Source organism: Acanthopagrus latus, chromosome 7 (assembly GCF_904848185.1).
Source record: "Acanthopagrus latus isolate v.2019 chromosome 7, fAcaLat1.1, whole genome shotgun sequence".
In the NCBI taxonomy this organism is placed as follows: domain Eukaryota; kingdom Metazoa; phylum Chordata; class Actinopteri; order Spariformes; family Sparidae; genus Acanthopagrus; species Acanthopagrus latus.
Window position 1 is genome coordinate 20,086,724 of NC_051045.1, and position 21,828 is coordinate 20,108,551.

Sequence of the window (21,828 nt, forward strand, 5' to 3'; positions counted from 1 at the left end):
GGCGGCCAGTTGAATAGGTATTAGATTGTTTTGTGCGAAATATTTAGTTGGATATATGACTCTTACATTTAATATAAACACATTTTTCTTGTGTCATTATATGTGATCCAATTAATCAATTAGGGACTTTTATTTTAAGTACAATACCGGAAGTCCTCCCGGTTTTCTTCGCTTTGATTGGCTGGTTTGGCGCCACCTCACGCACAGGCGCAGTCGGAGCTCTCAGCAGCCCCACTGACTGCAGCGGGAGCCTCGAGCCTGGTTGGTGACGAGCCGTTGTAAAGAACAGTCGAGAACAACGTTTGGCACAAAATCATGCCTCGAGTTTATATCGGACGATTGAGCTATCATGTCCGCGAAAAGGACATTCAGCGGTTCTTCAGCGGGTATGGAAAGCTCATGGAAATCGATCTGAAGAACGGGTGAGTTTATTTTGGGTTGAAATGCTAACGCGTGTTAGCCAACATTTTCATAGCTAGCATTACTGTTAGCAGCCAAGTGTTCTTGTTACGACGTCAGCGCAGGCACAGGAACGTTACTCTCTTCGAGTGAAATCGTTCGATCTCTGCATTCAAGTCTGCCTGTGAAGTTGACGCCATGAGTGTCTTTAACTGGAAGACGGCTATTAACAATGTTTTCATGTGTTCATGCCCAACTTATCTTGCCCGTGTGGCAAATGTCGCATGGCCAACATGGCGTCTCTGTGTTTGCTACAGCGGGGAGCTAGTGGGACGAGCTAACGATAACTGGCGAGTTCATGCCTTAACTGTTACACTTGGACATGAGTTAGCCTCACTATATCTAGACATCGTATTCGCTTTCTTTTCCAGGTATGGATTCGTGGAGTTCGAGGATAACCGTGACGCCGACGATGCCGTGTACGAGCTGAACGGGAAGGAGCTGTGCGGGGAGCGGGTGATCGTCGAACATGCCCGGGGCCCGCGGCGAGACCGAGATGGCTACGGTGGGGGTTACTGGGGTGGTGGGCGCAGTAAGTGCAGTCTATTACAAGATACCCTCTCTTCCCCTTCCCCTTGGGGTGAGGTGTCGATGTGGACTGCACAGAGAGCTGTTTTGTTGTTTCACACTGCCGCTAATGAACAGATTTGTAGCACAGGTTTGATGTTGAGGTACACTTTCACGACGTAGAAACCAGCAGCCTTGAATCCCATGCTTATGTTACGATGCTACACGTTCACTATGACTTAGATATATGCGGACGTAATTATTTGCCATAACATTAATTGTGGTACTCCTGTTACCATTTCATGTACTAGCATGACCCCACGGAGTACCCCTCGAACCAGGACTGATCTACATTCTCCTTGTTCATGATTTACAGTTTAACATTTATGTGTGTGTCTGTCCGATCTCATCCTGCTCAACAGTTGTCAGTCTCAGTTTCGACCATCAAGGGTTGGTGACCTGCAGGTTGTTGCTCCTCCCTAGTGATTGATTGATCCCTCGATTGGTCTGTGGTTCATTATCGGGAAGGACATACGATCTGCAAGTCAGAGCCCTCAAATAGCAGAGCTCAAGACTCTAGGCCATAAAGTTGGCATTAGCTAGGATAGCTTCAAAGAAGGGCTTTCTTCTCGGCTAACAAAGTTTTCTTGGATTATAATTGCTAACTAGGTGAGCCATGATTAGGAGGTGTGAACGTTTGAATTTTTTTAGTTTGCACCAGATGAAAGCTAATCACAAACGATCACCACGAACCTAGCTAGTGTAGTTTTAGCTTAATCATTAGGACTAGACTAACATTTTCATGTGAAATGTGTATTTTTAACGTTGGTATACATTTTTATATTCAACATTAACAAAAGTCCTTGATGTTTCAATTTGAAAGAGTCCAGTTGCGGGCTGAGGCTGAGAGTCCATTGAGGCTAAAGATGACTGGCTAAGATGACTGCCTGTCCCGTTTGGCCTTGGCTTTCACCTTACAATGTGTGTGTGACCTTTGCCCCCCCTTGATCCTTGGCTGACCTAACCGGAAGCCATGATGACAGCAGCCTTTTGCCAATAGACCAGGGGCGATGGTGAGGATTGCCATTGGTTTCTATGTTGACAGCAAACATAAGTGGAGCGGCACTAGTAAAGAACTTGCAATCAAAAGAAATGTTGTAAGTGAGAAAACTGGAAAACAAAATTTCAGACTGTCACTCGGTCAAATATCAAATACCAAAAAGATGGGTGTATGTGTTTCTTTACACCGTTCATCCTCAATTTAATTGAACAGTGTCCTTGACCGCAACCTATGTGGAACCTCCTTTCTGTTTGTGTTACAGGGTTCAGAGGTCTTGAAAGAACATCACTGTCCATTTGTTAATGCAACTAAAGCATCACAATGTGATGTGCCGGAGTAAGACGGGCTTTGTATTGCCGGAAACAGATGCAGTGGTGTTCTTTGCAGCAGAGAACAACTTCAAAATGCTGAACAATACAAACAATGCAAAGAGTCCGTGCAGTGGCTCGTAGATCACTTATCTGAAGCTTTGTGTTTGAAAATGGGATCAGAGGGACTCCTTTCTCTATTAAGTTAGAATTTATACCCCCTTGGACTTTGATCTGGCAAATCACTGCCTTGTGTTCATTAAACAACCCAGGCCCAATAGTTCTTTGTGTCGTGGCCATTTGAAGTGTGTCTCACTTTTATTATGTGGTGTTGTTTTTAAAGGTAGCGGTTACAGCAGCCGGAGCCGTTCTGGCAGGGATAAGTACGGACCTCCAGTCCGTACAGAGTACCGCCTCATCGTGGAAAACTTGTCCAGCCGCTGCAGTTGGCAGGACCTCAAGGTACACATTTGAACGCATACCCTCTGATTTGTGTTTTCCCGAGTTTGTGTTAACTAACTTAATCATCAGATCAAGATGACTTGCACAACTCAACAGTTGAGACTGCCTGACATCAGTGCATTTGATTGTTCTTTCTCGACAAATTTTCTGTGTTCACTAGGACTTCATGCGGCAGGCAGGAGAGGTGACTTATGCTGATGCCCACAAGGAACGCACAAATGAGGGAGTGATTGAGTTTCGTTCCCACTCAGACATGAAGAGGGCTCTAGACAAACTGGACGGCACAGACATCAACGGGCGGAAGATTCGTCTGGTGGAGGACCGACCTCGCAGACGAAGGTCTTACTCAGGCAGTCGCTCCAGGTGGGAAACACTACTTTGATGGCAGTGTCGCATTTTATGAGAATGCACACTAAGCTCTTCTTTCCTGTGTTGCTAACAAACATGCAACACTGGTGCCTTGCACAAAAACTAGAAATGATTGTTTTTGACTTCATGCTTTTGATCTCAGATCTCGCAGTCGTCGCCGCTCCCGCAGTAGGAGCCGCAGAAGCAGGAGCTCCAGAAGTCGTTCCAGATCCCACTCCAGGTGAGAATGGGTCAAATCTAGGAAAAGACTTTCAATAAATATTGTAGTTCAAGATAAAGAACTGACATGGACAACTTAAAATTTTATTTGCATAGTCAAGCAAAACACGATGTAAAGCATCAGTGTGTCTTTGTTCCTCACAGGTCTCGTTCCCGTAGCAACAAAAGACGGCATCATTCCCGTTCTAGATCTGGACGGAAGTCAGGAGACAGCAAATCACGTTCTCGCAACCGCAGGTCCCGTTCTCGATCTCCCAAATCAAAGTCTCGTTCACGCTCCCGCAAGTCCCACTCCCGTTCAGCTGACCGCAAGTCCCGCTCAAAGAGCCGTTCAAAGGTAAAGTCAGAGCGGGATTCTCGCAGTCGATCCAAGGAGATGTGTGACAACAAGAAATCCCGTAGTCGTTCAGCCTCCCCAGTGGAGAACGGGAAGGAGGAGCATGCTGCCAAATCTGCATCCTGCTCCCCATCCCCACAGGAGGATGACCGCCGGTCCAAGTCGAGGGAGAAACGTTCAGCTTCCCGCTCAAAGTCCCGCTCAAGGTCACGCTCACGGTCTAGATCCGCCTCTCAGGATTAGTGGAATTAGAAAAGCAAGACGTTTCTCTCATTGTTGAGCTTGATCCCTATGCTGTACATATTGAGCTGTGTTGTCACTCTAGCTTCTGCTTCCAGACTTTGTCTACTTTTCTCCTCCAAGTGTGCGCTCATCTTACAGTGTCGATGCAGTTTATTAGAGGGTGCTGCACAGTGAGGAGGATAGTTTTTGGAATTAATTTGGTCTCCAAATCACCTGCCTCCCCAAGATTAACAATGTTCTCCCCAATTATTTTCAAAAAGTGACGTGCTAGTCTTAAAATCGTTTGCACTGCAATCGAGTGGTGTTAAAGAAAATTCCAACTAGGATTTAAAAAGCTGTTTATATATTAGTCTATATATGACATCTCAGTTTGTAACAGATCTTGGTCTGTTGATTTGTGTTAACTAGCATTTCAAGCTTCCCCGGTTCACTGTGAGGCATCATATGATACAACAGTTTTGTTTCATACTCATCCAAACTGCATGGTTGTGGGAGAAAAGTGCTATTTGGTTACAGCAGCGGTTTCTCTTTGAGTGGCAGTCTCACTGATTGCTTTCTAGGGAATTGGCCGATCTATGTTGTCTTGCAGCGCTCAAAAGTGCACAACTGGGATGCAAGAACTTGGGTTTGTATTTCATGTTTCGAACAACTTAATTGTAGGGGAACATTAAATTTTCCCTTTTTAACCTCTTGTACATAGACCATGTGATCACATCAATCTGATTTATTTTTTGTTGGCTGAGTTATATTTTTGTTTATACTTCGAGCAGGTCATCTATGGAAGGCCCTTTCTACCTTCTGGATTTCATTTTTGTTTTGAGCTTCAAGGCCTCAAATGCAGTATCGAACATTTTTTCTGCTTTGTTGTGATTGCAGCCCTGATGGTCGTTTTTTGAATTTCATTTTGTTTTCTTGAGTTTAATATGGGGGTTAACAGTTTTGTCAGGCCTCTGCTTATTTAAAGCGTGCAGCTAGTAATGGAGTTTTTGTACTGAAAGGCCACATCCACACAACTCTATCGAGAATCGGCTTGTGGGTTTGTAAGACACAAACATCAGACTTACTGAATGCACCCCTTTTCTCCATCTTTTGGAACGGGTTCATATTTTTTTTTTTTTTTCTCCATGCAAGTGAGATCTAACAGAAAATGTCCTTTTTTATTGTATGTTCAATTAAAGATCTTAATTAAAAAATCTTGCAGTGTGATGTTGCTTTGTGTCAGCATTGACTGCAGTATCGACATGACCTATATCCTGCTAATTATATAATAAAGGCTCTTTCATTAAGGGAGGACATGAACAGGAGCGATGGTTTGCAAGATGCAGTTCGTTTTAAATCTGAAGTAAAGCGCGACCGAGCAGCTGCTGAACGGTCTCCAGACTAATCGATAGGCCAGTGTATTATTTTCTCATATCGACCATGATGAGTGAAAGTGGAGCGGCTGCTCTGGAAGTCTTTTTTGGCGTGAACATGTAACGAACGAGCGGTGACTGTACCGGGGACTCGCGCATGCGCAGTCGGAGCCCCGGAGCCGCAGGAGATCAGAGCTGGTAAGCCAAATTTCAGTTCCGAATTGATCCGCAAACACGAATTTATGTCACATTTACAATTTCCCCGTGATTAATCAAATTGTCGCAGGCGCGGGCATCTCGCGGGCACGCTCGTTGTGAAGTGTTGTGTGTTTTCTTTTGTTGTGGTGAAGCGTTTTGTCGTGGATAGTATCAACCACAATGCTTTTCGTCTTAAAAAAATTGTCTAAATTTGATAATGGGACGCGATTTAATTATCCTAATCGAGTTAAATAGTTTTGAATATTAAAAAGTGCGCCGTGGTTACTAAAATATCCAACATGCTTGACGATGTTGTGAGGTGAAAATGTTGCTCATTCATTTGAGGTGCTGCCGGAATGGGTGACAGGGTTCATTTTTCACTAAATGGGATTTTCACTGGATATTTTTTTAGACACTGCTTTTACATATATATATATATTTTTGCCTGGAGGATTTCACATCCTCCGCCATTTTAACTGAAATATTTTTTTGTGTGAATGTGTGTGTCTGTATGTGTGTGTGTGTCTGCGTGTATATTTGGAAGCTGGTGCGTAAATCTATAGCGTCTTTCTATTGGAGGGAGGCTAATGGATGACTGTTAAAAAGTCATACGGGGTCAGGGTTGTTGATGGAGGAGAGCGTCTCTGCCCCCGCAATTACTCTGTGAACTGGCCCCGTTAAAAGTTGATTATTTTAAACATTAAGTCCACAGATGTGTTTAGGGGAACATTTCCAATAAAATGTATTTTCCCTGTCTAATTTTATTTACTCTTCAGCCTCCTTCAGGACCTTATTTTTTGTGTAGGAAAAAAGAAACTTCAGGCAGGAAGCATTGAGAAATAGACAAAAATGTGCCATTCAGCAGCTTCTGTAGTGATATAATGTAAATGTGATGTTCAGCACCAAAGTGGGCTCAGGTCTGTCAGCTCTTGTATTGTGTGTTATTTTCCCCTTCTTATTATATGAATAATATTATAATTAATGATTAAAAAAAAAAAGTCCAATAAAGGTCGATCAAATCACTCAGTAATATTTTTGGTGTGTGGGAGAAAATCCTAAATTAAGTACCTTTTTAAATTGTGTAACAGACTTTACCAAAGCACTTCCTCAGTTTGGCTGGATATTGAAGCCATGCTGTATAAATATCCTCCAAGTTTAATGGCCTTGTTCTCCCCCCCCCCCCCCCCAAAGGAAACTGAAGGGACGAGGGAGCCAATCTGATCATGCTTACTTTAAATCTTTGACAACTGGTTTCTGTTTTTGAGTGTCGTGATTAATCAACTAGCTTGTGGAAACAGAGTAATATTCATTACATCTTGGATTACATGTAAACCAGGATATTATTTTTCTTTCCGTTTCAATTGGCAAATGCAATACAAAGGCAAGCAACAATGTAAACCAGTGGATCTCAAATGTTTTCATGTTAGCGACCCTGAAACTGGAGTAAGAAAGTGTCCAGCTGACCCCCATTTGATAAGAGTTTGTCCCAGGGGTTACACAGACATTAAAGAATGAATAAAAATATCCACAGATGTTACAGGCGTTATGATATCATGCTCTGTAAATATCCTTCAGATCCTTCCAAATTTCTGTTTAGTATCTTGAAATAAGTCAAAGATAACAATAACAACACAGTAAATTCTTGGAGGCCAGAACAATGTTTGGAAGGAAGATCCAGGTTCACATCCTCCATCTCCAGTCATCAGTAACCCTTATTTTCCACCAAGTTTCAAACATTTGGACGTGAAGGTTATATCTTCCCTCAGGGAACTCTTTAAGGATGCAGCCCTAATGTTATTAAGTGCAGAAATGTCATATATCAAGAAATTACCTTATGGTTTAGAGATTATATTAAGAAATTGTTCTTTATTTACTGATTTTATCCTATTTTCTGCTGTTGGAGTAACATCAATCTGTGTCTTCAGAGGAACTGTCCTGGTGTTGGTTTAGAACTCGGGACAGACCTGAGAGAGGGAACTTGGTGTCCATACAGTGGTTGAAAAAATATTGAGAACAATACATGAAATGAAAATTGTGTAACTGAACCAGGTTGTTACAACTCAAAGAATACAGCACAGAGCAGAGGCAGTATAGGATGATAGTGTGGCATATTCTGTCAGACCACCTGACTCATCTAATACTCTCCCAAGACAGCGACATTTGACCTTAAAACAGTAAACCTTTCTTGAATGTGTCAATGTGGATGTATCTGCCATTTAATCTAGAGCTTTTATATGAAGTATATGCAACATGGTGCTTGTGGTCGTGATACTTTAAGTATCTTGTAATGATGTGCAGTGTTTGACAGATGTGCCTGTAGAGAAAGACGTGTTTTGTTTTGATCTTCTCTTTGCTTCATTTTTGATGCTGAGCTGCACAGCATTACGTTTCATATTGTTGTAAGCCTTGTTTGTTTGTTGAGTGGGAAACAGGATTTTTGGAGGAAAAAAAAACATTTTAAAAAGCTCTGCAGGATTTGTAGTGAAGTAACTAGTGTTAGTCAAGTCAATTTTATTTATATGGTCCCAAACCACCCTTGATTGACATGAGGAAAAACAAAACTTCAGGGTGGGCAACGGAAGGATACTGTTAGTATTTTATAGTTTCCTCATACTCTTTGCCTCGCAGCGCTCCGGAGTAAGGGACAGGGACACACCGTGATGAGTGCCAAAGTGAACATGGAGGCTCCACCCAAAGAACCTGATCGCACACCTGTGGACCCATCGTCCTCGTCCCCCGGCGAGGCCGTCCTCATCTGTGGGAGTGACGGTGTGGCCAAGAAGGCTCGTCCACAGCCCCACACCACCACCACCACCACCACCACAGCTTTCCTCCTGCCAGGTGAGCACAGGTTGGAGGGTGACAATGCAGCAAAAAATACCATGTTACTCTGTTCTTCTTTTTTTTATACCACACAGTAAATGAGCTTTTCCTCTTAAGATTTATGGTAAGTAACACAAAAAAAAAAACCAACTGATATAATACAAGAAAAACATGATGTTGTAACAAATTGTGCCTAGGCAGAGAGTTAATTGCACTTCTGTCCTCAGCTCCTGCTCCAGGCCATCAGAAGATAGAGGTGACTCCAGCTGTTGCCATGGGGGACCCAGGTAAAGGAGGCAGGATCAATGAGACGACCACGCCCACTCTGACAGCACAGGTGGGCGGGGCCTGTAGCATCGTCCACGTCCTGGAGTGGAAGGAGGGGATGGCCATCCTGCCCAGCAGCAACCTCAAGGTGCAGTGAAGCGTCAGGCCACAGACCCCTCACAGCATCTTCTTTAGAGCAGATTTAAAGCCACGTTATCTCCTTAAAGAGCTTTAGAGATCGACTTGGTAAAGTCTCATTGATCTGATCCCCAGGGCAGTTAGAATGAGTCACTTCACTGGAAACATCTGTTCACAAGATCAACTGCAGAAGTGCAGAAAAGCACAGCGCGAGACAACAGTCAAATGTCAGGAGGCAGACAAACATTCAGGATTTCACAGACACCCACTGAAAAACATTTAACTTCAACTGGTTACCACTGATATGTGTTTGTCTGTAACTGATTATGGGAAGCGTCTCCCACCTTGACTTTAACACGAATTTGAAATGGACACTGTGGAAATAATCCAGTAGGAAATCAACTAGATCCAGAAGCCAATCTAATCATACTTACTTTAAATCTTCAACAACTGGTTGCAATTCTTGAGCGTAATGATTTACCATCTAACTTGGGAAAACAGTATGATACCAATATCATCTTGGATTAAGAAGTCAAAGGCATTTTTTCCCATCTATCTCAACAAAAAATGTCAGCAACAGTGTCAACCGGAGGTTCACAAACGTTTTCAGACTAAACTGACAGAAATGATATCATGTTACCCTGTTCCTGATGTGAATTTTGCTTTAAGATGAGTTATGACTGATGCATGAAACCCATGATCAAAATAATCATACATGTGCTGGTTACTGAGTTCATTATGGGAAGAGTTATAGTGGAAACATATCATTATTATCATATATTGTTGCTGAGGAGCCCACTTTAACTTTTAAAAATTCAGTGTTTGCAGCTGTTAGTGATAATACAAACCCAGTGCACTCACACCATCAATGTATTACTTGTTTACTGGGCGATCAGAGTTTAAGTCACATGTGTAAACCAGCACTCTAAAGACAGGTCAGTGCCTTTTTCAGTTCTTCGTGCAAGTAGTATGCCATATTAACAAGGAACAAACTGAATCTGAAACAGCTGTAAATTCCTGGTGTGTGAATGGAATTAAACTGTAACATTTGGATCAGAAAATGCTGGAACTTCCTCCACTGGATAGTATAAAGGAGGCCACAGTAACAATGCCAAGCCACTAGATAAACAAAATGTGATGCGCACTAATGAGAATAACATCTCACTAAACTCTTGAATCGTTCAAATGATCACTTTTATCTCTCTGAGTTGAAAGAATCTTAATTGGAGCGGGCTATGGAGACAACAGGCAGCACTGCATATTTGTTAATCGTCTGATAAATTGTTTTGAGTAGAGAAATGGTTGAATAGACATGTTAAAACATCCAAACACATTTAGACGTTTTCTCTGTGTGTGTGTGTGTGTGTGTGTGTGTTTGTGTGTCTGTGTCTGTTTGTTGTAGTTCTGTGTGAGTGACGTAGGAACACTGAGCACACTGATCACCCCAGGGACCACCAGCAGCACCACTGAACCAGCAGCAGGGACTTCTGGGAGGTCCGCTGACGCAGAAAGTGCTCCAGCAGACAAGCCAGGTAGAGTCATGGTTACATAAGGCTGAAGTCACGTCGGGGGACTGAACCCTAATTACTGCAGTTTATTTTAACATCTTCATCTTGCACAGACAAACACTGAAAACACTGGTAGGACCAGCGGCTGCCAGTATAAACGCTCCACACAAAATGAAATACCTCACATACGTCTTTGCTTTAAATGCATCACATGTGCATCTCTTAAAATACAGCACATACCGTATTTGATAGGAATAAAAGAAAATCTGAGTGAATGTGCTGGCACTTCAGCTGTCGCTAGTTAAGGACTCTTACTTTCTGTACATGGCTGCATTTTTTTTTCCAAGCATGGTTGCCCTTCCTAGTGATCACTTGTTTGTGAGCGTGAAATGAAATGAGCGATAATTATGTGAACTGCAGCAGGGCTCCTCTTGAAAAGCGAAGAGAGTGCAGCTGCAAAAATATCAGACAGTCATCGCTCATGATGTTTGGAACATTCATATCCAGACAAAAAAAAAAATGGGTCGAAGTAATAATCAAAAACAATAACAGACCGAGCGTGCTGTAACAGCGCCAACATGAATTCAGCGAAGGTAATAAAAATCAATCAAAGCCAGAGGAGAAAAGCAGGGTTTCGTCTTGAGTCACTTTTCATAATTCCTCCTGTTTTTTTATATCTCAGATGTGCCGGCTCCTGCCGGCTCCGTGAGAGGAGCAGCCGTGGAGCCGGAAAGGTTGGTGCCAGTCAAACCTGAAATCCAGGTTGCGGTGGGACAACATAACCACGATCCAAGAGCTCAGAGGACTTACACAGAGGAGCTACGCAGAGAGCCCATCACTGAAAAGTATGTTCCTAACTGCTGCTTCTCATATAAACTTGCACATGCATCTCTACATGCACTGCTGTTATACATTAGCACAGGCGTTCACGCGCACACTCTTTTCCTCCTTTTTAGATAGAGCGTTACACAGTGTTGGTGCTATTCCAGTGAGTCCTCTCAACATTTCAGACAGAGGCAGAAGTATCTTTTATGGTGCAGTTTATGGTGCTTGCATCCTGTGGTGTTGTTGATAGCTGTGCAGACAAACTGTAGTGTTGTGTTGTGTTGTGTTGTGGTGTGGTGTGCGAGCCACTCCTCCACTGTGGTTTTGTTTTTTTTACTGTGGTTGTCATGAATTTACCCAATACGCCCATCAGATAGGAGCAACTGTAACTATAAGTCTGTTGCAGAACACTGTGAAATGTTAACACGAAACATGATTTGCAATATGATATGAAACTATACAAGTTTGTCTTTGACTCATATGTTTTGCTTACATTATTGCCTACACAGTAGAGACAACAGCAAAAAACCATAAAGAGAGCAGCACACATCGACACAAATCACACCAATTACACATTGCACATGCTGCACATGCTACACACATTACACAACCGGTGCTGATAAGAACAGCTGAGCTGCTGCACAGTCCCTGCAGCCTCCAGCAGCATTATTTAAAATCTTAATTGAGGGAGACACAAATGAGTGTTAATAACGGTTAAGTTTACACTGGGGTGCTCTTTATCTACTGCTAGATGGCAGGAACTCATACTCCGCGTGTAGAGTATGCGATGGGTCAGACAGCATCTTCTGTGCTCGCCTGAGAACAGACTGTTCATACATTGACCGAAGGGACCGTAACCTTCGTGGCAGCCTGTACCAGACGAGCGGGCTTGTTTTTTAACCGTACAGTAAGATTGCCGTACCAGTGCTGACATCTCATACCTAATGACGCTCTCCACCAGAACATCTTTGCAAACCTCTGCAACAGTGCAAAATGTTTTTTGTACACATACTTTTTATTGCATTTTCATATAGGAAAATAACAAAACCCTACAAATAAAATAAATCTTTGCTGTACCATTTTCTAGTAAGTCTACATTCCCTTCTGCCAGATTACCAAGGCACAACGTACTGTGCGACTGCACAACTGCAGGGTACTGCATGCCCAAGATATCCTCTCAAGACCTCACAGACTGTGTCCCAGAACAACTTGATCTTTGAGCAGCTCTAAAACATGCTAGTGTGTTCTGAAGCCAAATGTCTGCATGGCTGCCAGCAGGGTTGCTGCATGGCATGGAGATGTCTACTCCTGACTCCTGAGTGATAAAAAAAAGAAAGACCAGTGAATTTTTCCACATCTGTGAACTGGTGGACGTCTGTTGCCTCCTGTACATTTTATGCCACGCATCATCTGAGATTTTACAGTTCAGTTCAGTTTCCTATTTAACTTTCACTAACCCATGTAAACAAGTCGGGACAAATAAGGCACACTGGCACTTTTAAGTACAACAGCATCGATCCTGCATCGGCGAGTACACGTATGAATATCAAGCCAACAGATGCTACAGTATCGTGTGTTTTGGACTTGATGAACTCTGTGTCTGTCCTCCCTGCACCTCAGGAGGAGTGTCGGGGTGGAGAAGGTGCCAGCAGGCGGGAGGATCTCCTCCCTAAACCCCGATCACCTGAAACCCATGAGGAAGAGGAAGAGGAAGGAATACCTGAGTCCCTCTGAGGAAGACTCTGACATCGAAGGCACGGTGGGACGGCATTGTTATTTATCCAGAGATAACGAGATGTTTTCATATCTGATGAGGTTTTTTTTAAATTTTAAGCCCAAATAGTTGTTGTAAATAGCACAAAGTTACCAGATAGTTCATTGTCTTTGTTTCTTTCTGCTGTTGTGTAGTTTCTGTTCATTTCTGTATGTTTCTGTTGCTGTAGGACGAGAAGATGGATGATTCTAAAGCAGACAGCAGACACATCAGAGGAGGTTGGTTTTCAAACATGTCTTTTTGTTTGTCCCTTATATTGTTATTCATCCTTTTTCGTGCTTCTTCGCTTATTGGTTTACTGCGCAGTGTATCAGTTTTTCCTACCGTTCTCCTCTCCCTTCACACACGGGGGGCGACACCATACGATGGACAGACAAGTATTCATAAGATATCTCAATATCAGTATCATGCAACTCCATACCACACATTACACTAAGAGGACATTGGGGGTTGTATTTATTATATTGCTGCCAATAGTGTCAAGTGATCTTGTTATTTCTTCCAGCCTCTGAATACTTCTATGTCATCCATCCCTGATATCAAAGTCATTTTCTTCTTTTCTTCAGTTCTTTCTTCAGGACAGTTATATAATGTTGCAGTGGTATCAGAAATGTATCTTAAATTGATATTTCCAGGGTGTCTGCAGGTCCCTAAAAAGTCTTAATCTATCATGTTAGAAATATAAGGCCTTAAAGGCAATTTAACACTCAGTTTGAATTTGTGAGACTATGATAGCCACAAACATAAAACCATTTCATTTGTCCATTTTGTCAAAATGTTCTTCTTACACTCCATATTTCTGATGTTTTAAATCATTAAACATACAGCTGAAACAGAAATATAGATTCACCAAACTCACTCTAATGACAATATTCCTTCATAAAACCCGCCTCTGCATGGGATCACATATTTACACATACCTAACACAGAAACATATGATTTGTCCGAAAATAAAAATGTCATCATAGTCTGATAATATGTTGCAGAAATGACTGAACCAAGTGCATCATTTGTATTTTGTTGAAGCTGGAGACAGTAAGACCGAGTCGTGGACGTGGGCTCAGTATCTGGAGGAATGCAAAGCTGTAGCTGCGCCCAACAAGCTTTTCCAAGAGGTGCGTATGAGTTTGATATTCAGACTGTAGCTTCGGCCTGAGCTAGTGCAACGTACGCACAGGTTCACCGAGTTATGCCCGTGATGTTTTACTACCTCTGCAGCTCTGCCAATAGCACGGGAACAAATCTGTCACCTCAGTGCAGCGTTGTCACGGAAGGAAATGAGAAATGTAAATTTACCCGGGAGGTTCTGATGTATGCAGCCGTAGGCAGAGATTAGTAGTTTTATTCTGTTACAGAGTATCATGGTGATTATTATTCTTGTGGTGGTTTCATTTTAAAGTTATTTATTTTTTCAAACGATCTAAGAAAAGCTTTGCCCTGAAGAGACCGTCTGTTCTAGCAGAAATAGAGGAAAAACCTTTTAAGTAGTATGAGAATGATAAAACATGCTGTAATCTCCACTAGCTCATTTGCTGCATTCTTATCTTGTCCTGATCCAATTTTCTCTCGAGGAGCCTTCATTTTCGCTTCATTCCGTTTCACTCTCTGCGGTCTTTACTGAAGTATCTCCCCATTTATCCCATGTGTCCAGGCACAGCGAGTGCCAACAGTGAAGAACGGCTTCAAACAGGGGATGAAGCTGGAAGGCATCGACCCGCAGCATCCGTCCATGTACTTCGTCCTCACTGTGGCCGAGGTGAGCCAGACGTCCATTAACACGGTCGATGGATCTTGAACTGCTTTCTGTGCGAGGAGGAGTTCAGCCTGGTGTTGCCTCGTCCGTCCTGCTTTTATTTCTCCAACGTGTCATGTCACCATCCAGGTCTGTGGTTACCGACTTCGGCTCCATTTTGACGGCTACTCTGACTGCCACGACTTCTGGGTGAATGCCAACTCCCCCGACATCCACCCTCCAGGCTGGTGTGAGAGCACAGGGCACAAACTGCACACTCCCAAAGGTCAGAGGTGACAACGCTCACTGTTAAGAGTCTAAATGGATCATCATGGACCAAAGTTATCTACTTTGTTTATTCTGTGCAAAAAACAAAGCGTAAGAAAGGATACTTTGCAGGGGTTATGCAGAATTATACAGTAACAGTAACATTTTGGAGTCTGCTGGATACCTGGCAATGTCATGATAACAGTGAGATTCCAGGACATCTGTGTACATGTTAAACAAATTCAATATAAACAAAGTGTAAGTTAGTGACTTTTAGAGCCAGCATAGCTTTCCCCCCCGTTTTCTGTCTTTATGCTAAGCTAGGCTAACCTTCTGCTGGCTGTACCTTCATTTAGGAAATTTCAATCCTCTCGTCTAATTCTTGGAAAGAAAATTAAGTGTGTCCACCTAAAAATATCAAACCATTCCTTTAAATGTTGGGATGTTTGTGTCCCTTCTGTCTTTCTGTCCCTCCTGCAGGCTGTAAAGAGGAAGAGTTTACCTGGACCAACTACCTGAGAATGACTAAAGCACAAGTGGCATCCAAAGAACTCTTTGCCAGTCCTGGGAGGGTAACTTCCACTGTATAATATACAGTAGTTTAGTATTATTATAGTAGCATGACTGGATGAGGTGAACGATTTAGGGTTTGGAAGCAGTTAAGATGAAAAACAAGGAGTAGGTAAGGATTTTAAGTTGACATTAAGACCTAAAGTAGATGGTTGCATGAAATTACATTTTCAGTTCAACTACACAGTCTGTTTTTGAACAGTGCTCAATTTCTGTGTAACTTTCATTAAATGTATCAGCTAGTCCACAAGTCCTTAAATCTTTTCTTTCTTAGGTGCACAATCCATGTCACTCCTAAAATTTGTGCTTTGTATTTAGACCGATGTGAAGTGCGGCTTCGAGACAGGAATGAAGCTGGAGGCCGTCGACCGTATGAACCCCTCCCTCATCTGTGTAGCGACTGTCACTGACGTGGTGGACGACCGTTTCCTGGTTCATTTTGACAACTGGGATGACACATACGACTACTGGTGAGCCTCAGAAACTGTGGCAGCGTCTGTTCGCTTTGGAAAATGTATTTATTTGATTCAGTGTCAATAAAAAAAAAACACTTTAGACAAGCATCAGAAAAATCTGCAGTAAGGGCTTCAAGGTTATTGAATGATGCAGCTTTTTGTTACAAACAGTCAAACCGCAGCGTTGTTCGTTTATCTCTCGCGTCTTTCGATGATGCTGTAAACTCTGAGAAATGTAGATTATAACGCATCAGTGCTGCACGTTGTTGTTTGTCAAATTATGCAGGTGCGATTCCAGCAGTCCGTACATTCACCCTATTGGCTGGTGCCAGGAGAGGAACCTCCCACTAACACCACCCCAAGGTGACCAGCGTGCTGCCTGTTAATCATTAATGTAATCATGTTCATAGTCATAGCACCGGTCATTACGTTTAAAAACAACTCTCCTCAGTTATTCTTCTTGTCACTTTGTTCCTTTCACTCCTATTAGTACTGTCATGCACGGAAATGTACATAGTAAACAATATATAAATTCACGTAAATACCTGAAATATAGATCAGCTTTAATTACACATAAAATAACAAGAGTGTCGGGAGAAAAATGTGCAAGGTGTTATGCAATGGCTGATTTTTTCTGTTTGTGTCCACTGGCCGATGTGCGTTTATTTTTGGCTGCTTCAGATTATCCAGACCAGGGCCGGTTCTCCTGGTCTCACTACCTGGAGGAGACCGGTGCCAAGGCAGTTCCTGCTGACGCCTTCAAAGTGGTGAGAACAAAGAACAACTGCACTATTTTGGATTCAACTCACAGTGTGACAGGAAATGACGACGTTTGGGCTCGTAGTTTAACTGTAGTTTGGTTCTGTGGTCGGGGCTGACAGACAACAGCAGTGTCAACAGAGTTAAGAGACTGTAATGCTGCTGGGTAATAACAGTGTGTTATCATGAGTGTTATCACATCTAATGGATCTTTCGGAGTGCAGCAGGTAAGACATCACTACCTGTTTATAAGCTGTTTATGAATCACAGTATATATAAATTTATATGCATACACGTCTCCTGTCTATTTTCATTTTGTCTGTACATACTGCATGACTGTATAACCTACATTACAACAGAGTTTATACATCTTACTGTGCAAAAGCTAAACTACTGCAAAAAGTCGCACACACCACATATGAGATATTCTGAAATTCATGGGCTTTTCAATCAAACTGTTTGGCTGATTACCATTTGTAATAAGAAAAAGTAGTATTACATTCAAAAAAATGCCTAATAGAAGTATTTTGACCAGTGGCCTCAGACGTTTTGTTCTCTGTGGTATCTGTAAGAGCAGAGTTGAAGGGAGCCTGAGATCTCACAATTTTAATGCCATCAACTGCTTCGCTGTAACTAAGAACTTGGATTTGAACTCGTCACAGTTTCGATGTGACTTTAGTGTCTAAAGCCAAGGCTTTATGGAAAGCTGTTCAGATGATCGTACATCCTCTGTCTGCAGCGTGCGGCCCACAACTTCCAGCCTCAGATGAAACTGGAGGCCGTGGACAAGAGGAGTCCAGGTCTGATCAGAGTGGCTACAGTGGAGGAGGTCGACACTCATCGCATCAAGGTAATACTGTGTGTGTGCTTGCGTGTGTGTGCACTAAACATCTAAGGTAATTGGGGTTATGATCATGTATGTGTGCATGCGCAGTACTTTTTTGTGTTTGAGCACAGACGCACCAGACCCACATTCAAGAACTAGTAGCGAGGAAGGCCTACTGTTGCGTCACCTCGTGTCCCTTATCTCAGCCAAAAAAGTTGCACCCGAGCACACAACAAAAACTACAGCCAACATGCTCCTACGTTTTGTTCCTGCGTGACAGGAAACAGCTCTCTTGCAGACATATAAACAGTGGTTATGATGAAGAAGCGTTTTCATTCTCACTCATACAGCCAATTATAATCAAGTTGCAAAGACGCACAGTGGACAAACATGGAGAAACCGCAATGGTGAAATCGTGGATATTACAGCATCGGGCTCAAAGGCTCCGTCTCCGTCTCTCTTCCTCCTTCAGGTCCATTACGATGGCTGGAGTCATGTCTACGATGAGTGGATGGACTCGGACCACCCCGACATCCACCCAGCGGGCTGGTGTGAGGCGACCAATCACCCGCTCAAAGTTGCACCGCGGGACGCCAAAACACATCAGCCACACGGTAGTAACCCGCGCTTCTCTGTGTTTGCACTCCAGTCAAATCTGGAGGCCGAATTTCTGCAAAATAGGAATTGAAGTTACTCTTAAAGGTGTAGCGCTCACCCGTCTTTGTTTGAATGTATGTAGGTGTGAGGGAGCCTCCCGCTACAGGCCAGACCACCTACCCCTCCTCCGTTCCCTGTAAACCCATCAGCCACCCCAGAGCCAACAAGTACAGCTTCCACAACAGGTACCAACTCAAATCTGTCATCAGACCATTTAATGGGGGCTTTACTTACAACAACCACTTTAATACACATTAATGCCAGTGACATCACTTTAGTGCCATAACGTTGTCTTTGACACAGGAAATGTCCAACTCCTGGGTGTGATGGTTCAGGTCATGTGACCGGTCGTTTCACTGCTCATCACTGCATATCCGGCTGCCCGTTGGCTGAGCGTAACCAGGGCAGGCTGAAGACCGAGCTGTCAGACTCAGAGGGCAAGAGGAACCTCTTCTTTGGCCAGAGGACCAAGAAGACCCATTACCGTGGCAGGTAAAAGTGTATGGCTGTGTGTGTGTTTTGTGTGTGTGTGTGTGTTTTCCTTTGTCTCACATTAAACTTTTCCTCTTTGTCTCAGGATTGGCCGTCCTCCCAAATACAGGAAGAACCAGCAGAGAGACTACCAGAGTGAGTTTTCTTAGAGCCTGAGATGTAACACCTCATCTTTGAATATTTTTGGCATGAAAATGGTCAGATTGGAAAATGCCGGACAGCAAACTCTTGGTTGTAAGACCTCACGGCGAACATTTTGTCTTGTCTCAGCAGGGAAAGCGCTGCTGCAGTTAACAGTGTTAATGACAGCTCTGTTCCCACGTTCATCCATCAGTTATTTCCACCTTTTTCTCTTGACTCCTCAAAATGTCTGATATTAAAAAAAGGCCTGCTTGAGGTTTCAGTCTGAAATATTTGTTCTAGTCATCATAAATCAATAATGGTTCGATTAAATCATGCTCCTTTGTGTGTTTGTCCTCAGACATGTCCTCGGAGGGTGTGTATCCGTCACTGTTCATGTCAGCTCTGAGCAGTCAGTCGGACCGGACTCTGTCTCTGTGCTGGGAGCAGCACTGTAAGCTGCTGCCTGGCGTTCAGGGCATTCACGCCAGCCAGGTGGCAGCATGGAATGTCGAAGAAGTGAGCAGACCTTCCCACTGACCAACATATTTGTTTGTTCTCTTTCTTTGGCTGCTTTTGTGCATTCAAAACCCGACGTGTTTGTGTTGCAGGTCTTCAGGTTTGTCCAGAATCTAATCGGCTGTGAGGACCAGGCTCGCGTCTTCAAAGAAGAGGTGAGACCACCAAGTGTGTGTGAATGATGATGATGATGAAGATATGAGGCTCACGTCCAGTCACATCACAACTGTTGTGTCTGTTGCATATCCGCAGATGATTGACGGGGAGGCCTTCCTGCTGCTGACACAGACCGACATTGTGAAGATCATGAGCATCAAGCTCGGACCCGCCCTCAAAATCTCCAACGCCATCCTCATGTTCAAGAGCACAGACGAGGGACTCAAGTGATCCCACCCTCACTCACCGGGGGCGTTGTGCCTCCGATCATCATGTGCCAAAATCATTCTGTCGCAGGGACAAAAGACCCTGACCCCTTTTTCATGTGTTTGGTGTCCTGTACCCATCAGAGAGAGGGAGGGCGGGGAGGGTGGGGTGGGATAAAGAAAAGGTTGGAAGAAGAAGGGACATGAGGAAATACAGATAGTTTTGGGGGATTAATGGAGGAAGATTTATAGAAGGAAGCTGATGAAGATGAGTGAAGGGAGTTTGGTGGTTTTTCACAGCTGATGTGTTTGGTTCAGTATCTGAGTTTGATCGTAACCACACGTCTGCCAGACTATCTTGTGTTTGGTTAAAACTGTGACAAATTACATATCCAACCACCTGTTTTTATACCTGAGTTTATTAAAATCCTGAGTGGAAACAGTAGAAACACATTTCTACACTCGTGCGATGTGAAGTACAGATAAGGTGCACTGAAGGCTGACGGAGACAGATTTCTTTGAAAAGACAATCTGCTTCTGATTCTTCTACGGGTAGGCGGTCAGAGAGGTCCTGGTATTTAATGTTGTCTTACTTCTTTTTCCAAACTCCACATGACCTCATTGACTAGCAGATCTGAGCTTTGTGAACAAACCAATCGGGTGATGCAGCCAACTGGATGGCTTTGCTATTTGGACTTCAGGTGTCACAGCAACTTGGCTGATCAGAAACGTGTGCCAAAAAAAGAACGATCTTTAATGTAATATTGTATTTAAATGATGCAAATGGACAAGTTCAAGTCTGGCTATAGTCTACAGGACATTTCAAAACTGAGAAAAAAGACTACAGTTTAGATTGTGGATTGTGATTGCGATTAAATAGATCTGGTTCTTTTTTCTTTTTTTTTTTGGCCAGGTCCACCTCCCTTTAGGTTCTTTCTCTACAGGTGGTGGGTTCAGTTTCAGCACCCACCACCTCGCAGAAGAGGTACAAATTTGGAAAAAAGTTGGAAAAAAGGTGACCAAATTTTCACAACCACTTGAATCTGGACTAAACAGTTCAAAAGCCCCTGACATGGCATGAGAGATCAACACAACAGGGTACAATGCTGAAATACTAGATGTACCAATAGGAATAGAGGGGAAATATGAACTAAAGTAACTAAAAGGGATGAAATGAGGAGAAGGGAACAATGGCCAAAAAGTATTTAAGAGGAGTTAAATGCAGTAGACAAGGCTGGTCGGTGAGGCTCCTACAAGCTTCACGTTTTGTGCAATAAAACGGCTGTAATTGGTAACACTTAATATTACAGCTCCTTTGTGTTATCAGACTAATTCTTACACGAATAAAAAATACAATGAAAGTAAATAAGCTACTTTGTTCGAACTGATGTTAAAAGGTTCAGGTTTTTGACACAGATAAAACAGAGGCAAAGCCTTTTTTTTTTTTTTTTTTTCAGTTTCACGATGACTCTCAAGTATTAGTCGTTTGTGTTTACTGCTACGGGAACCGTAGTTTAAACTGTCGTTACCCTCTCATACAGGATCTTAGTCAGAGAACAGAAACAACACAGTTTTAAGTTTTTGTATCTATATGCAAGCTACCTTAAATTATTATTTTTGCAACTCTTAATGGTTGAAAAGGACAGTTTGCATTGGTGTATTAGCACAACTGTGAAACCCCTGATGGATTTTACACAATGATGTTCCAATACTTGGTCACTAGAGAGTGCAAAAATCCACATTCAAGCACTATAAACGTGGATCTGGGATCTGGTAGACGGCGCTCTCTGCAGTTTACATGCGATGGAAACTGTGTTCTTCGAAATGTTTACATTTTCTGTCAGGACTGGTGAAAAAGATTCTGTATGGATTTGACATTGTGAGATGAAAGTTATTTTAATGGACTGTTTTAAGGGCTCTTGGAATCTTAACTTCTTTGTGTGTCTCTCTGGTGGGATTTGTGTGTGTGCGTGCGCGTGCGTGTGTGTGTGCGTTTCAAGATAATCTTGGGTCACAAATGTCATTCTATCCATATGAATTAATAAACGTCCAAAGCTGTCTTGTCTGATTGGAGCGGCTGCCTCTTGTCTTATCTGAGGGATCACACACAGGGCACTTCCTCCGCAGGTGTGCCGTGTGTGCAATACTGTTGACTATAAACTTACTTTGTGTGTATCACATCCCCCTATTCAGCATATTGTCGTCAACAGTCGGCTGTGG

General features: G+C 43.0%; 2 protein-coding genes across 3 annotated transcripts; both read left to right on the forward strand.

The window, feature by feature from the left end:
• Positions 1-212: 212 nt before the first annotated feature.
• Positions 213-5,016, forward strand: LOC119022744 (serine/arginine-rich splicing factor 6-like). 2 transcript variants are annotated; one of them, XM_037103975.1, is made up of 6 exons: positions 213-422; positions 831-991; positions 2,678-2,796; positions 2,957-3,159; positions 3,308-3,385; positions 3,529-5,016. In XM_037103975.1, exons 1-6 carry the CDS (start codon positions 316-318, stop codon positions 3,962-3,964), a joined length of 1,104 nt encoding a protein of 367 aa, XP_036959870.1. In that variant the 5' UTR covers positions 213-315; the 3' UTR covers positions 3,965-5,016. The 2 variants fall into 2 exon arrangements, with proteins under 2 accessions (XP_036959870.1, XP_036959871.1); XM_037103976.1 differs by having other exon boundaries at positions 215-422; positions 831-964.
• Positions 5,017-5,161: 145 nt separating this feature from the next.
• On the forward strand, positions 5,162-21,681 carry l3mbtl1 (L3MBTL histone methyl-lysine binding protein 1). The gene is made up of 22 exons (XM_037103974.1): positions 5,162-5,514; positions 8,143-8,355; positions 8,565-8,752; positions 10,145-10,274; positions 10,933-11,095; positions 12,696-12,834; positions 13,019-13,067; positions 13,876-13,964; positions 14,501-14,605; positions 14,732-14,867; positions 15,329-15,420; positions 15,737-15,888; positions 16,160-16,236; positions 16,555-16,640; positions 17,372-17,482; positions 17,931-18,072; positions 18,198-18,300; positions 18,419-18,607; positions 18,693-18,742; positions 19,089-19,246; positions 19,339-19,401; positions 19,499-21,681. The coding sequence occupies exons 2-22, from the start codon at positions 8,175-8,177 to the stop codon at positions 19,631-19,633; spliced, it is 2,538 nt and encodes an 845-aa protein (XP_036959869.1). The 5' UTR covers positions 5,162-5,514; positions 8,143-8,174; the 3' UTR covers positions 19,634-21,681.
• The last annotated feature ends 147 nt before the right edge of the window (positions 21,682-21,828 follow it).